The following is a 17,085-nucleotide window of genomic DNA, read 5'->3' on the forward strand; positions in this document are numbered from 1 at the left end:
CATAGTGATTAGAGCAGACCAGTCCCTACAAGCAGCACCCGTTCACGAGTATGACGGATGAGCCAGCCATCACTGCGCTCGACCATATTTTAGGGAGCCCAATGACCCGGCCCACCACGCCGCCACAAGTCTGGACATTTTAGTGAGCATGACTACTCAAAACACTAGACCACGTCAAAGCTTTTATGAAACGTAGCCTCTTTACCTACCTACATACCGCCCATCCCCTTAACTTTGCTATTGTTACCACACGTCGCCTGAAATTCCAAATAACTTATATATCTATACATATAAACAAAAAAAGAGTGTCTGTTTGTAATACTTTACTATAAAGAATACTACATGTAATGTTGCCATCATGTTTGTGAGGAGAAATAAATAAATCATATTAATATTGAAAGAACTGTTTTTCTACTTGCATATGAATATAAATACGGTACATACATGAAAATAACATTTTTTACAATTTTTGTCTGTCTGTCAGTTTGTTCCGGCTAATGTTTGAAATGGCTGGACCGATTTTGACGGGACTTTTATTGGCAGGTAGCTGATGTAAAAAGAAGTAATTTAGGCTACTTTTATTTTTTAAAATAAAGTCAAATTCCACGCTGACGAGATCTCGGGGACAGTTAGTATAATTAGTAAAAATCACGGGATATTATCACGTTTTATATTTATTGAGTTCCCGATATTCTCGAGATCCCGTATATTTTTACTTATTATAATATGACTCTTTAGATACTTTACAAGTAATTATTTTTTGACATAAATTTAATCACAAAATTGCTGAAGAAAGGAAAATACACAAAATTTTAAATTCTCAAACACGTTAGATGATGTGGAATATAGGCCACTTATGACGTGATTATAAAATACCGAATCGTATTGTAAATTGTCATTGATTTATATTGTTCCCTTTCAGTTTTCCTTCCTGGCCCTAGTCAGTAGTGTTTATTTGTATAATATAAACATCTTAAGACAATTCCCTGGTTTCCTTGCCCACACATAAAAACGTATTTCGTATTTTTTGAAAACTCACAAAGTAAGTGTTCAGAGTAATACAACAAAAATTATCAGCTATATATTATACAAGAGTTTATTCTAAAATCTATCAACCTTAAATAAATATTTGTGAACCAAGATCTAATCTAAGTTAGTAGTGAAATCAAAAGTAGAAACTTCCCCTACTCATAAGTTTTTTGTTCATTTTGATTGATTTATTTTATTTAATATATATTTCTAAATGTACACATATTCCTAATTAGCAATAAAATAATGAAGTAGATCGGTATTATATTTTAAGTTATTTTGTTTTTACAGTTTTTACTTTTCAAAATACATTGAACCGCTTTTGACGTTCATAAGATTTCTTAGTACAACAAGTTTCTTCTAAGGTCTGGCTGATAGAAAATTATTGGCAAATTCGTCCCTGGTGCAGAGACTATCATGGTGGTCCTCATTGCATTAAAATGCTTTTACAGCATTTGCAGAATCTAAGAATGTGATGTCTACACTATTTTAAATAGCAAAACAGCAAATGCTTTTTATTACGTTCGAACAAAGTCTACTTTCACATATTCTGCAATTAATACGTGTGAGATATCGCTTGATCTATTCTATTCAGTGTTAGTAACGTAATGAAAGTGTATAGGGGCGAAATGTTTAGTATCGGGTGTCAGTCTTAACTGGTTGGTATGTTAGTGGGCGGATAGGCAGAATAGGGCGGGGCTGCGGCGTTCGCACTCTGCACTCACCCTCCAGCAATCCCTAGAGGCTCACTACTTGTTAGACTGTCATCGGGTACTGTAGCAATATTATAAAAGATTTTCTCTAAGTGCAGTTTATGATGAAATATTCCTGGCGCGATATAACTATATTCGTTTAGGAAAATGTTTAATATGGAAGGTAGTGGGGTTAGGTGTCCAATTCTTGATAGTGTGGCAGCATCATTACCACTGAGCGGATCTCCATCGTCCTCGGCGAACAGCTCGGACATGTTCCTCTACGACGATTCTTCGATGTCTGATGGTAGCTTGTATGCGAGTGATCAAGAAAATTTGTCCACGCCGAGAAAACGGTACATTTATTTTAGTTGTAATCCTTATTCTATATATGTATTAAATTCTTCCTATATGTCTTGAATTTTCTTACTTGAATCATAGATATGATATTATTTTATCTGTGGTTCACGCAAGAAAATATTCAACGAAATTTTGCGATTAGCGTTATTCCACGTTTTTATTACAAAATATTAATATTTGTCTACTTAATATTAAAGCGTGGTGCAAAGCAATAACGCAAATGCGAGTTAATTATTGTTATTCTTTATTTACTATTTGTAACGTCAATATTTTTATTTTATTTATATATTTACACACATTTTTCTACAATAACAAAATATAGGTAATCGGCAAGCCGCAAAACTGCTCAGCAGCTTGTCTGCGACAAAAGTGATTAACACTATTTTATAATATACGTATATGTATTCACATAAACACATTTTTATGAAACCAGGTAAGTATCTTATGCCACAAAATATGCCCTAATATTTCTTTACAAAAAAGTTTAATAATTTATTTTTCATTCGAGTTTTTACTTATACACAGTTGCAGGATTGATTATAAGAAATATGTTAGAATTAGCTATCTGCGAGTTAAAGTCCCATCAAAATTAGGCAAGCCGTTTCAGAGATAACAGACTCAGAAAATTAAAAAAAAATCATCATCATGTACATACATTGTTTCATAAGTGAAAAGCTGTGAATATTAAATTCCAAACAGGCACTTCAATTTTATCTTGTACTAGTTGTGGCGGCGTATTAATTATAGCCTGTGTGTTATTCTGATATATAAACTATATTACTGTAAAATTTCATTAAAATTTGTTCAGTAGTGTTCGCGTGAAAGAGTAACAAACATCCATCCATACTTACAAACTTTCGCGTTTAATAATAATAATAAGATAGTATAACTTTCGGGACTGTGAAGATGTTGATAAACTTTTGCTTCACAGATCTGATTGCCGTCGACTCCACAAGCGCCGGTCCCGTTGTCCTCAACAGCAAATCCAACAACGGCAAGCAGCCAACTTGCGTGAACGTCGTCGAATGCAATCCATCAACGATGCTTTCGAAGGACTACGCGCCCACATACCTACTTTACCATATGAAAAACGCCTCTCCAAAGTCGATACTTTGAAGTTGGCTATAGGATATATCAGTTTTCTTGGTGAATTGGTGAGTAAAATTGTTATTAAACATTTTTTTTTATTAGTAATGGGATTGCGCTTGGTCTTATCTCATGTGATGGTAAATGATGGCAAGACATAGGATGTAGCGTGCTTACCCAGAAGAAATCTATTCAACATATTTATATAAAAGTTGATATAAAGTCCCCTCTCCGGGCTGTATATCAACTTTTTGTGTATTTGATTTGGTGGATGAAACCCGCACCCGCCTACACTAACGGTTTACGCTGGCGTGGCACCAGTGGAGGATGATAAGATGAGCGTGAGGTCAGATCATTTAGCCCATCGTGACAAATTCATCAAGAATTTATCACGATGGTTTCCGGGGGAACCGCGTGGAGGTCGACGTGGCATGGTACGTTGCTGGCAGTGGGATCGTTAGTTCACATTATTAACAATCCACTTCCCCCTGTCCAGCTGGCCTTTGGTTTTGTGGATTTGATTTGGTGGATGAAAATGTGGATGAAAGTGGCGAGTGCCACTCACACTCTCTGGGGGGAAAGGGGATTGTTAGTAAATTGCTAGCAATGTACCATGTTAGGTTAAGCTCCACGCGGTTCCCCCTGTAAACCATCATCATTAATTCTTGGTGAATGTGAGAGTGTGAGTGGCACTCGCCACTTTCATCCACATTTTCATCCACCAAATCAAATCCACAAAACCAAAGGCCAGCTGGACAGGGGGAAGTGGATTGTTAATAATGTGAACTAACGATCCCACTGCCAGCAACGTACCATGCCACGTCGACCTCCACGCGGTTCCCCCGGAAACCATCGTGATAAATTCTTGATGAATTTGTCACGATGAGCTAACTGATCTGACCTCACGCTCATTGATAAGATTATCATCCTCCACTGGTGCCACGCCAGCGTAAACCGTTAGTGTAGGCGGGAGCACTATTCCATTATCATCCTCTAAAAAAAAGGTCAGCTAGAGCTATATTTAAAAAAAAAGTGTATGGTGAGGATAAATTAATGATGAGTTGTGCATTCATCTGCGAAGTTCGAATTTACCACCCACACAACTTATCATCGAAGAATCAGCCCCAGTCAGTCAATCAAGTCAATCAGTTTATTTTCTTCATATCATACTTATTTCTTACTAGCTAACCCGTGCGACTTCGTCTGCATCATACTTATAATTAGAAGTCTCCCAATTTACATAATATTTTTTAAAACATTTATAGTCTACTAGCTATCCCGGCAAACGTTGTTTTGCCTTAAAATAAAAATAAAAATTAGGGCTGGACTACCCCTAGCATTTAGGGGGATGAAAAATAGATGTTGGCCGATTCTCAGACCTACTCAATACGCTCAGAAAATTTCATGAGAATCGGTCAAGCCGTTTTGGAGGAGTATGGGAACGAAAACTGTGACACGAGAATTTTATATATAAGATATGTTATTCGGATGTAAAAACTTTCATCCATTTTATTATCTACTAACTTTCATCCTCCTTAAGGGTAATTTTATAAAAACTTTGAATGTCATATTTATTTATATTTAATTAACAGTCTCAAAAATAAGTTTCAAGCTTTTAGCTTCAAAAATTACGATTCTTCCATACTATCTTTCATCCCCACTTTCAACCTCTTACAACCCTTTTTTCGCATTCAAAAGTAGCCTATGTCCATTCTCAGGGTCTAGACTATCTGTGTGTATCAAATTTCATATAAATCGGTTCTGTTGTTTTGGTGTGAAAGCGAGACAGACAGACAGACAGAGTTACTTTCGCATTTATAACATTAGTAACGATTTATTTTCTTCACTATCATATGAAATTCCATTTATATGAAGATTAAACCACAGTTGTCACATTTCCGTACGATTTAGCAAAGGAACGGTTATGTTAAATGAATAATACATTTTTTAAATATAATTTTATTGAAATCCAAGCTGATGGTCCAGCTAATTGCAAGTGGTAACCGTCGCATACATGAACATCACTCAGCTGTACATGCGACCAAAACATAGCTTAAAAATGAGCTACTTGGCATCTTAAATGGGTATCCCACCCACGGAGAAAAGTTTTTAGGAACCTTGAAGTCTAAATAGCTCAATATTATTTGTAAGAAGTAATATTATGTATATACAAAATTCTCGTGTCACAATATTAGTTACTATGGTCCTCCGAATTTTATATGCATATTCAGTAGGTCTGAGAATCGGCTACTATTTATTTTTCATGCACCTAAGTGATAAGGGATGTCCACGACTAACATTCTTTCTTTTTATTTTTTGGACATTTTTTATTTTTTCTTATAATGTGGCATTAAAAAATTCCCCAACATCCCTAAATTTTTACGCTTCTATCATCAACCCCTATTTTTTAATAGCGTTTTTAATTTATGTAACAAAACAACGTTTGCGGGGTAAGCTAGTATTATTTTATTATTTTCTCAATGCTTCATGTACAGGTCCGTGCTGATAGAAATTCTTCAGACACTCTGCTGTCAGGAGTCAGTAATTCACAAAATAAGGAAGAACAAAAGAAAGTGATCATTAGAGGTGAGTTAACAATTTCTTTTTAATTCTTTTTTATTTAATATTTGCATTATCAATAAAATATTAAGTGCATGCATACAGAAAGTGGTTAAGTTGTTACAATTATTTTGTAACCCCCTAAAAGTGCATGTAAGTTAGGATATAATAGGACATCGATTTGATTAGTGTTGTGTGCAATTTACGTGATAATACGCCAGTTCTGATTGATCGATTATCAATCAGAACTATTATATATTATATAGTAAAATCTAGAAAATCATACACAGTGTAAGTATAAAAAACACTACCAAATTATCATACCTATATTCTTTTACATGTAGGTATATATGTATAGTGGATTTTCTCCCTTAACATGATTCTTATTGCAAATAAAAAGTATCTGTATTTTAAATACATATAATTGACAAGTAACTGAAACTTTACAGCAGTGATTCCCAAAGTGGTCTATATCGACCGCTAGGGGTCTCTCCCAAACTGTAAGAGGTCTACAACAGCGATCATCTTGTTTTTACTTTATGTTTTTTATCACTATACTTTACTACAGTTAGAAATTTACAAAAAATAATACCAGGTAAAAATGGGGGGTCTACCCAAAACCGAAAAATATGGCAAAGGGTTTACGACATAAAAAAAAATTAGGAATTTCTGCTTTACATGGTACATAAGTACACAAGTTTTGTGCATTTTATCAATCAGAAGATTATTAGAGTTTTTGGTTTTGGCTGTTTGTCGTGTGTTAATTGCGGGGTAATCTCAGAAAAAATATAACTGAATTTGATTTGCGATGTGCGATTTTCACTTGCGTATTGTAGTAAGCTACACTTACAATTTTGTATTTGTTTTCTTAAAATTGGTGTATAAACAAAATAGTTATAAAGAATTATTTTCTGAATACCACGAAGGTCGAAGGGTACAAAGTCACAAGCGCTGTTCCTTAAAAATCAACATATTCTGTATTGTGTATGTAAATTAACGTTCAAAAGTAGCTATTATAGGAAGCTTTTAACGAACTTAGTACCTAAATAAAGGGCTATTTACAAGCAGAAATTCTTAAAATTTATTAGAATTTAGTTACTTTTTACAAACATATGAGATTTACTATTGTAAAGTACTTACTATTATAACTCTGTAACAGTGCATATTATAATGTGTGAATTTTTATTGCTAATGTGAACAAAACACACTTTTGAATAGTCATATTTTTATTCTACCACTCATTCGTAACGCAGACTCATTACAAGAAGAATGAGCAAGAAACTTGTGGTTACTCTTTTGAATAGATGTTATTTTTAAATTAATAAATACACGATAATAAGTAGTTGTAAAACAATAATAAACTGTATGTTTATTACTGCAATATATTAAAAATATGTGTTTATTAATGCAAAATATTAGACGCAAATCGCAGGTATAAGACTTATGGTATGTTATGGTTTTTTTTGGCGGCAATAAATGGCTATTAGCATTCAATTTTGCCATAGCCATCAATAGTGCATGCAAAGACGACAACCCTAATAGTTCGTATTGTCACGGTATAGGCGGCGCCGCGGTGTATAAACATCACCCAGGGTTGCCAACCTTAAAACATTAAACGAAACAAATCATCTATGCATATAAATAAAATTGGAGTGTCTTTGTAAATAACGTTACTTTATAGTCCATGATTTTGTTGTCATACCTACTATAAATCATTACGTCCCATTTAGTACAGGATTAATTTTATAAAAGATGAATAAGCGTGTATCTAAAAACTAATAGTAAGTAGGTATATTAAAACAAAATACAAATGTATTATCTTTATGTTTTTGTATCTACCGAAGGAAATAACCGTTTTTTACTACATACATATAAATATAAATACGGTTCATACACCAAAATAACATTTTTTACAATTTTTGTCTGACTGTCTGTTTGTTCCGGCTAATCTCTGAAACTAGCTGGACCGATTTTTACGGGACTTTTATTGGCAGGTAGCTGATGTAATAAAAAGTAATTTAGGCTACTTTTATTTTAGAAAATAAAGTTAAATTCCACGTACATGTGGTTGTAGCCCACTCACTCACACTTAAACAAAATATCTCCTTTGGAAAGTATACACTATATCCTGAGGAGATAAAAAGAAATAATATCCTAAGAATGTCCTTCAATTCATTCCCTCACGGGTCTAGATAGCGAACTTTGAATAAGGGCAAGCACAATAGACCTATACAGGTCGCAGTGTTACAGGTCTTAGCACCTAACAATAGTCCAAACCCGCCTGTGGACGATAAAGGAAACCAGGGAATTGTATGATATATATATATATATATTGTATATTATAAGAGTATATTACAAAGAAACACTACTAATTAGGGCCAGGAAGGGAAACCGAAAGGGACAATAGGAAGCAGTGACAAAATAGGTCAAGCTTATCTTATGTATAAAATTCTCGTGTCACAGTTTTCGTTCCCATACTCCTCCGAAACGGCTTGACCTATTCTCATGAAATTTTGTGAGCGTATTGAGTAGGTCTGAGAATCAGCCAACATTTCATTCATTCATCCCCCTAAATGTTAGGGGTAGTCCACCCCTAATTTTTTTTTTATTTTATAGACAAAATTTTTAGTTTATGATACAACATACAAAAATACATACAATCCTAAATTTTCACCCTTCTATCATCAACCCCTTTTTTTAAATAGCGTTATTAATTTATATGGCAAAACAACGTTTGCCGGGACAGCTAGTAATATATAGATATTCCACACCCCAAAAAAAAAAAAGTAAAAATTTAGTATTTATAAGAGGATCCTCGTACGGTTGGCATCCTTGACGCGCTATCAAATTGTTTGTGCACCTTTTGTAGATCGATAATGCGGTTGTTAAGGTACCAAAGTGCAGCTGAATTGCTCACCATGGTTTAATGAGCACTACGACTTCAGGTGATAGGAAGTCATGCGTGACGGATATCGAAATATCCAGATAAATAAATACTTTATTATATCAAATCAAGTCTAAAATCAATTATTCAACTATTAAGTAGGACATTTTAGAAGTTTTGAAGGTCAGGTTTTTTGATAGATAATATTTTTCCCTACCGTCCAGATATACAGATTCAATCGAGAAGAACTGGCAAAAACTCAATTTCTTGTAGATAATATTTTTTCCCTAGTGCAGTATACAGATCCAATTAAGAAGAACTGGCAAGAGATTCGACTGAATTTATTTTTTTTAAAGCCATTTTATTTACATTATGTTTTATGTCTAATATTCAATGAAATTCCCGCGCATTAATAACTATTGCTATACACGTTTGTCATTTATAACCATCCATATTACTATTGTACTAGTTAATTAAAAACTGTCCAGTATTACATCAATGGTCGTCTCTAGTTGCAGTAGCCGTCTCTAGATATAGAATAGATTAGAAAATCATTTATTCAAATAAACTTACAGTGAAGCACATTTAAATAGTCATCACATTTTTTTTAATCTACCGCTCATTCGGAATGCTGTCTCATCACAAGAAGAACGAGAAACAAACTTGCGTGTTGCTCTTTTAAATAATTTTATTGTTACTTTACATTTTTAAGTTGAAGTGTGTGAATACAAACCACCAATTAGCACTAATTCAATTAAATACTCAAATATAAAAAATATTAAATATTAAAGTTGTATGCAGGCATATATATATATATATATATATAGATACATATGTGGCATACAATTTACATATTGTAATGCGACTGTAAAATCTACCTATCGATTGTGCAATTCTGCGGTAAATATATATTTACATTTATATATATATATATAGCAACTAAAAAGTGGCCTGAAAACGAATTCCTTATATATTACAAAATAATCTATACTCCTCTGAAATAAAAGTAGCCTAAGTTACTCCTTATTACATCAGCTACCTACCAATAAAAGTCCCGTGAAAATCGGTCAAGCCATTTCAGAGATTAGCCGGCACAACTGACAAAAATGGTAAAAAATGATATTTTGGCGTAAGTACCGTATTTATATTCATATGCATGTAGTAAAAAACGGTTATTTCAATATTAGAAACAGAGACTCCAATTTTATTTATATGTATAGATGTCATTAAGGAAAATATCATACGTAACTTTATAATTAATTTAATTCAATAAGTTCTAATAATTACCAATCACAATTTAATTTAATAATATTCGATCTGTAATACAATTAAAATGTTGCGTGCGATAATGGTTCGTTATCCCCCCTACCACGTTATCTCGCTCGCTCGCTCCCGTGGTCCAGGTGCCATCATTTCCTAGTTCCCACAACATTGCGTGTCGTACCATCGTATCCCGTGGGATCTCCGCACAAATGTCATTTAATTTAACGGGTGCAATTATTGATTCTATCACACGTGTATTCCTCATATATACATTCAAATAAAATTGGAGTGACTGTTTGTAATATTGAAATAACCGTTTTTTACTACATGCGTGTGAATATAAATACACCAAAATAATATTTTTTACAAGTTTTATCTCTGTAGAAATAGAAATAGAAATAATCTTTATTAAAATTTTGAATAGTCATATTTTGATTCTACCACTCAATCGGAACGCATGAAAAATGAGCAAGAAACTTGTGTGTTGATCTCTGTCTGTCTGTCTGTTTGTTCCGGCTAATCTCTGAAATGGACTGTTCGCTGGACTGTTCGCTGGCAGCGTTCCCCCTTTGAATAGCTGTACTAATTCTTTGTCCGAGGTACAAACATTTATATTCATGAGTATGATTGTTTCTATCGGTCTGGGTGTTTTCTATGTATAATATATGTATTTATGTATTATTAAAAAAAATGCATCCATGATCCGTAACCGTAACCGAAACTATCGGATATCCGATATAAAAAAAATATTCGTAACCGTAACCGAATCCGAAATAAAGGTTTCGGATAATGTTGGATAGGGGCGGAGCCTAATTGGGACACGTTATAACACAAGATATATATAGATAGATAGATAACTTATCGTGGGACTAGATGTCGCTGTTTTAATAGTCCAAAGAAAAAAATTACATTAACATAAATTATTTAAATATTTAACTGTATAGAGTTTTCTAGTAAAGTGCACGTTGCACTTGTGTTCACTTAAGTGCAGCTAAAAGTGTAAACAAGGGTTTGGAGTGCCGCTTATTTGCGAATCACACCATAGCAAATTGAGAAATCACCCCTTATAAATAGGGAGGCGGGCGGATCGGAGTTTATTAGGAAACTATTAAGTTCTAAACACCCCTTTTGTAAACTTGCTGTATTTGAACAGTTGAAAATTACTTACAATACTAGATAATGTCATTTAATTCAATTTAATTAATATTTCTTTCAATTAACATTCTATTACTATCCTCGTTTTGGTTAAGTCGTGTGAGGTTGGAATACTATTAATAACTAGCTGTACCAGCGACTTCGTCCGCGTGGAGATTTTTCTACAATAAAAGTAGCCTAAGTTACTCCTTATTACATCAGCTACCTGCAAATAAAAGTCCCGTCAAAATCGGTCCAGCCATTTCAGAGATTAGCCGGAACAAACACACAGACAGACAGACAGACTAAAATTGTAATAAATGTTATTTTGGTGTATGTACCGTATTTATATTCATATGCATGTAGTAAAAACCAGTGTATTTCAATGTTACAAATAGACACTCCAATTTTATTTATATGTATAGATAAGTGTGGTATACACTATAAAGCGTAAAAAATCAACAAAAGCTTTGTTAATGAGACAATAACGATAATAGTATTCTTTATTTATAAACTAGCTACTCACCCCGGCTTATACATGTATTATATATATAAACCTTCCTCTTGAATCACATTCTATTAAAAACTTTCTATTAAAAAAACCGCTTAGAAATCCGTTGCGTAGTTTTAAAGATTTAAACACAGAAGGACAGACAGCGACAGCTACAGCAACAGCGACTTTGTTTTATACTATGTTAATTAATTAATGATATAGGCACAGGCAAATAAATACAAGGCTTTGGATATAGGTGAACCTGTGCCACGAAACCCAAATGTTATAGTATCTATGATATAGGTGAAACTGTGCAACAAAAGTCAAATAGAGAAATAAAAAAAAATACATTTTAAGAAACCGTTGGAAGTCATATTTACTTTTATTATTTTTCTGAATACTATGGTGCATAATGAACTTTTTTATATGATAATTATATTTACATATATATATTTTAAATATTTTGTATCGTTCCATTTTTTTGGCAATTTGAAATATATATCTTTTACAACACGACCGTAGTTTCACTTCAAACTAAAGCTAAAAAATAAAATATTTATACAGTCCCTAGAAGCGTGAGTTGTTAACATCTAGTTTGGTTTTTTCTTTGTTAAACTACTACTATTTATTGTGCGTAATTACCTACTCTATTTATACTAGTTTGATTAAAATATACCTAGATATAAAATACTTATCTAATTGATATTTTTTCATCAAGTGATCCATTAACATTTAATTCACAACATCTTATTAAATATAGTTTTTATATTTTATATCTACAATTTATGGTTTAATACATAATTGTTTTAGCCACTCCACGACAAGAGTCAATTATTTTGCTATCTCGTAATATGTGCTTCACATTATCGTTATAATAGTGGGGTGATTCGATAAAAAGAACACACTAAGCGCCGCATAATCTTTTTTTCAATTAATAAAAAACTCGATATCAAAGTGTAATGTAGGATCTACATACAGATTGTCGCGCACGTGCAACTGTGTTGCAAGTTTCCACATTGCTTTTGTTTGTAATGCTTAGAATAGGATTATGTTCAGAATTTAATTAGTCTTTAAAAAGAATATCCATTGAAAGAAAAATATGTGACAGAATAATGAGGTGTAAATAGAACGTACAATAATAATACAATATTTGGTATTTACCTCAAAAAATCTACTTCAATAAGCCTAATTTTGCTGAAACTGTGCAACTCATTGGAACTAGGTATTTCAGTGTACATAAGCATCACTGAATTATATGTTTATTTTAGTTTAAAATCCAAATCACTGAACGATTTAAAAAATATATTGAGCAGCAACCAATCAAGCTAAAACTGAAATTGATTTTCATATGAAAGCAGCCAGTGTTCAAATTCCAATTTTTAATGCCTGAAAGTAGGTTATTAGGTTAGGAATAACTATACTTCGAAAACAATATTCATATTAAATGATGTAGTCATAGATGAAGTAAAAGTTCCAAACGAATTATTTTTTTCCTATTGAAACTTTTTAATGAAGACCTTTTCTACTGAATGTTACAAACAACTCTTTTACCTTTCAAATAGTTGTTAATCAATATATTTTGAGTTGAAATTAAAATATACCTTTTATATAGAGGTATTCAATGGAAATTTAATCTTTATTACAATATAAACCTTTGAATGAAAGAACATGCCTATTAAAATATTGTTAGCTCGACAAATATTCGACTCTACAGGCGTACCTACTGTAGAAGTAGACATGGTGACTGAACTTGGTTTGTTTCGTGTGGGAGTACCTTCAACTGACTTCAAGAAAGTAGCAGAAGCGGTGCAATTACGGGACAACAACCCATCAGAATATCATGGCATGGGCGTTATGAGTGCTGTGAAAAATATAAACACCATAATTGCCCCGGAACTGATAAAGCAAAATCTTGAAGTCACCATGCAAAAAGAAATTGACCAGTTCATGGTTGCCCTCGACGGTACTGAAACTCGAACTCGACTTGGAGCCAATGCAATAATGTGTGTATCTCTTGTCGTGGCCAAAGCAGGAGCCGCCAAGAAGGGTGTTCCATTATACAGGCATATATCAGACATGGCCGGCATCACAAGCATCATATTACCAGTGCCTCATTTTACTATTTTAACGGGCGGTATTCTGGCTTCGAATGGTTTGCCATTTCAAGAATATACAATCATGCCCACGGGTGCGTCATCTTTCGCAGAAGCTATGCGTATTGGCACTGATATATATCGGTACGTCAAAAAAGTTATAGCACATAAGTATAATGTTGAGTCTACTTACGTAAGTGACTCCGGCGGATTTGCGATACCTCTGGAAAGTCATAGGGACGCACTTTTATTCTTAACAGACGCAATTAAGCAGTGCGGTTATAATAATAAAGCTGAAATTGGTATAAATGCTGCTGCAACTGATATGTTCAAGGATGGCGCTTACGATTTGGAATTTAAAAATCCTAATTCAAACCCTCAGGAATACATGTCGTCTGATAAACTTGCCGAGGTATATTTAGACAATATGAAGGAGTTCCCCGTGTGTTCTATAGAGGATGCCTTTAAATTTGACGATTGGGCAGCCTGGTCCAATTTGACTGGACGTGCGGCAGGCCAAATATTTGGTAACGATTTAACACAGACTAATTTGCGGCGAGTTGGATTGGCTGTAGAGAAAAAGTCTGGCAACTCGATCGCTTTGCGACTGAATCAGGCGGGTACTTTGACTGAAATTATTGAAGCGTTCAAATTGATTAAAGCGAATGGCTTTGGTGTAGTTGTTTGCGATCGTTGGGGTGATACTGAGGATCTGTTTCTGTCGGATCTGGTGGTCGGGCTATCAGCCGGTCAGCTAAAGTGCGGAGGCCCAGCGCGCTGTGAACGTATTGGAAAATATAATCAGATACTACGAATAGAAGAGGAATTGGGAGCTCTGTCCAAGTACGCTGGCAAAAATTATCGTGGTCATATGTAAATGTATTGTGTTTGTCAAGAGCAAAATTGAGTGTAATATAATACAAACATGGATAAAATACTAAGCCTAAAAATAGCCAATAATTTTTATCATTACATCCTAAAGTTGTCTGACGTTTTATTGTAGAGTTGCCAACCGTCCTGTTTTCCCAGGACATATCCTAGTTTTTGAAGTATCCTGAGAAGTCCTGAATACTTATTTGACAGCGTTCTGGGTTTTTAAAACATGCGTGCCACTTAAATACCTTTTATCAAAAACGTGATTATATCAATTATTTGATTTTTACTACATATTAAACAACACTGCGTGATACTGCATTCTGTTTTCAACTGTCCTTGTTTTTTGAACTTTCTATCCTAGTTTTTTAAACTTGGCAACCCTATTTTATTGTTAATTTGGAAAGTAATGGGCGTAGGAACATTTCCAATAAGAATTGCCTGCATTCATCTCAGGATATTTACCACCAATTTAGTTCTGCAACAACATTTGCATAATTCTCTTTCAGATAGTGACATAATTCTAGTTTGGTGAATCATAGTTATTGCATAGGTACTTATAATCTCAATATCATATACATCGTCAAGACCAATTACAACTAGTCAAAATTATAGAAAGTAGTCTAAATTCTTAGTGACAGTGTTATCTAAGCCTTGGACTTATTTAAAATTAACTTTTAACGAAGTGACAAGTCTCAATATTATATGCATAAAAACTCAAACTAATTAGTGATTGAAACCTGTGAAAGTAATTTATATTTATGTGTGGACCCATTTTACTGTAATTGTGTTAAAAACTGACAAAAAATAAACCTGATCAATAAAATAAAAAGGAATTTTACAATTAAAACTTGGTATGTACTTTTATTACTTAAGTGACGGTAGTAAGAAGTGTTAAAAGTGAAAGTATTAACGTTAAACAATTCAAAAACATTGTAATCAATATAGACACACAAATTCGACAAGTTATTCTATAAGCTTGTTGGAACATTCCGCAAGTACACCATTGATTGGAATACATGGCATTGTCGTCCGTGGTTCAAGCCTCGGCACAGCTCATTTAATTTTTTTCATTGTTCTTCAAAATATTGCGTGTTCTTGATGAACGATTGTGCCTAAAGACTAACAATAACATTCATCGTTCATAATAACAAACATATTATTATGTCTCAGTCAAAAATAAAACTCGGGTGTTGCGATCGACTGACGTCTTCACCTAATATTCTAAGCTGTCAGTATTGCAAGCTCAAGTACCATTTATCATGTGTGAATATTAACAAAAATATAAAGGATATCTCTGAAGATTTCAAAACAAAATGGATGTGCCCGGGCTGCTCTAGCAGACTGCCCAAATCAGACAATACAAATACACCAATAAGATCTAATGCACACCAACAAGGAAATGAATGTCTGTTAAATGTAAATACGAGACGGGGTGGGCAAATGGTAGTACCACATTCCTCGTCCGAGGTAGCAATTGACAGCATTCGTGAAATAGTTAGAGAGGAACTAAGCAACATTTTGGATAGTTTTAAAAGAAACATTATTGAACAGTTTGAGCTAAAAACCAATGAATTACTTGATAGTTTTGGTCGGATCTCGGATTCATTGACTATAATTCAAAACCAACAGGAGGCTATAAAATTTGATGTGAATTCTAATACTTCAAGAATTAATGACTTAGAATCTGAAAATACAACCCTGAGGAATACAGTATTGGATCTTAATTCCAGAATTACGCGTATTGAACAGCATTCAAGGGCTAGTAATTTAGAATTACAAAACATACCCGAACATAAGACAGAAAACCTATTTACAGTTGTAAAGCAAATTGCTAACACTACAAACTGTAAATTGAATGAATCGGATATTCATCTATGTACAAGAGTTGCTAAACTAAACAAAAATAGCCGGCGCCCTAGGTCGGTCATCTTAAAGTTTGCATCACCAAGAATACGAGACAGCTTTTTCGCAGCCTCAATTGCCTTCAATAAAAAAGCAAATAATTTCAGTGAAAAATTGAACACAGGGCACATTGGCATAGGTGGTGATAGAAATCCAATCTTTGTAGTGGAGCATCTCTCACCTACGCAAAAAGCTATTCACGCAGCTGCACGTAACAGGGCTAAAGAACTGAATTATAAATTTGTGTGGGTTAAAGACGGAAGAGTTTTCATGCGTAAGTCAGAAACATCTGAATATATATTAATCAAGAGTATTGAGGATTTGTCCCAGCTGAACTGATCATTGTTTTAATTTCTAACTGTAGTGTATTGTTATATCATAGTTTTCAGTAAATAATTGCATAGTCATACGACTTCATCGATTTTTATATAATAATTTACTTTTATTTGTTTTGATATTGTTAATTTATTAATTACTGTAATTACATACATCTTTTATTTTATCTAATAATTTATAATTTTTTACTGTTCTATTGTGCATCTGTATGTCATCTGAAAACTTTAAAATCTATTATCAAAATGTGCGAGGACTAAATACTAGTGCGGCAGAGGTGCGTCAACAAATCTTAATTAATAATTACGACATTTATATATTTACGGAAACTTGGCTCAGTAGTGGATGTTTTGATTCTGAGATATTTGATATTGGCTATGT

General features: G+C 33.5%; 1 protein-coding gene across 1 annotated transcript; it reads left to right on the forward strand.

Annotated features, from left to right (window-relative positions):
- Positions 1 to 1,853: 1,853 nt before the first annotated feature.
- Positions 1,854 to 14,552, forward strand: LOC131853069 (enolase-like). Its single transcript, XM_059203865.1, has 4 exons — positions 1,854 to 2,077; positions 3,013 to 3,235; positions 5,663 to 5,753; positions 13,191 to 14,552. Exons 1-4 carry the CDS (start codon positions 1,890 to 1,892, stop codon positions 14,468 to 14,470), a joined length of 1,782 nt encoding a protein of 593 aa, XP_059059848.1. The 5' UTR covers positions 1,854 to 1,889; the 3' UTR covers positions 14,471 to 14,552.
- Positions 14,553 to 17,085: the final 2,533 nt, after the last annotated feature.

The sequence above is a fragment of the Achroia grisella genome, unplaced genomic scaffold, assembly GCF_030625045.1.
Source record: "Achroia grisella isolate CSIRO2021 unplaced genomic scaffold, CSIRO_AGI_Agris_v1 utg874, whole genome shotgun sequence".
Lineage (NCBI taxonomy): Eukaryota > Metazoa > Arthropoda > Insecta > Lepidoptera > Pyralidae > Achroia > Achroia grisella.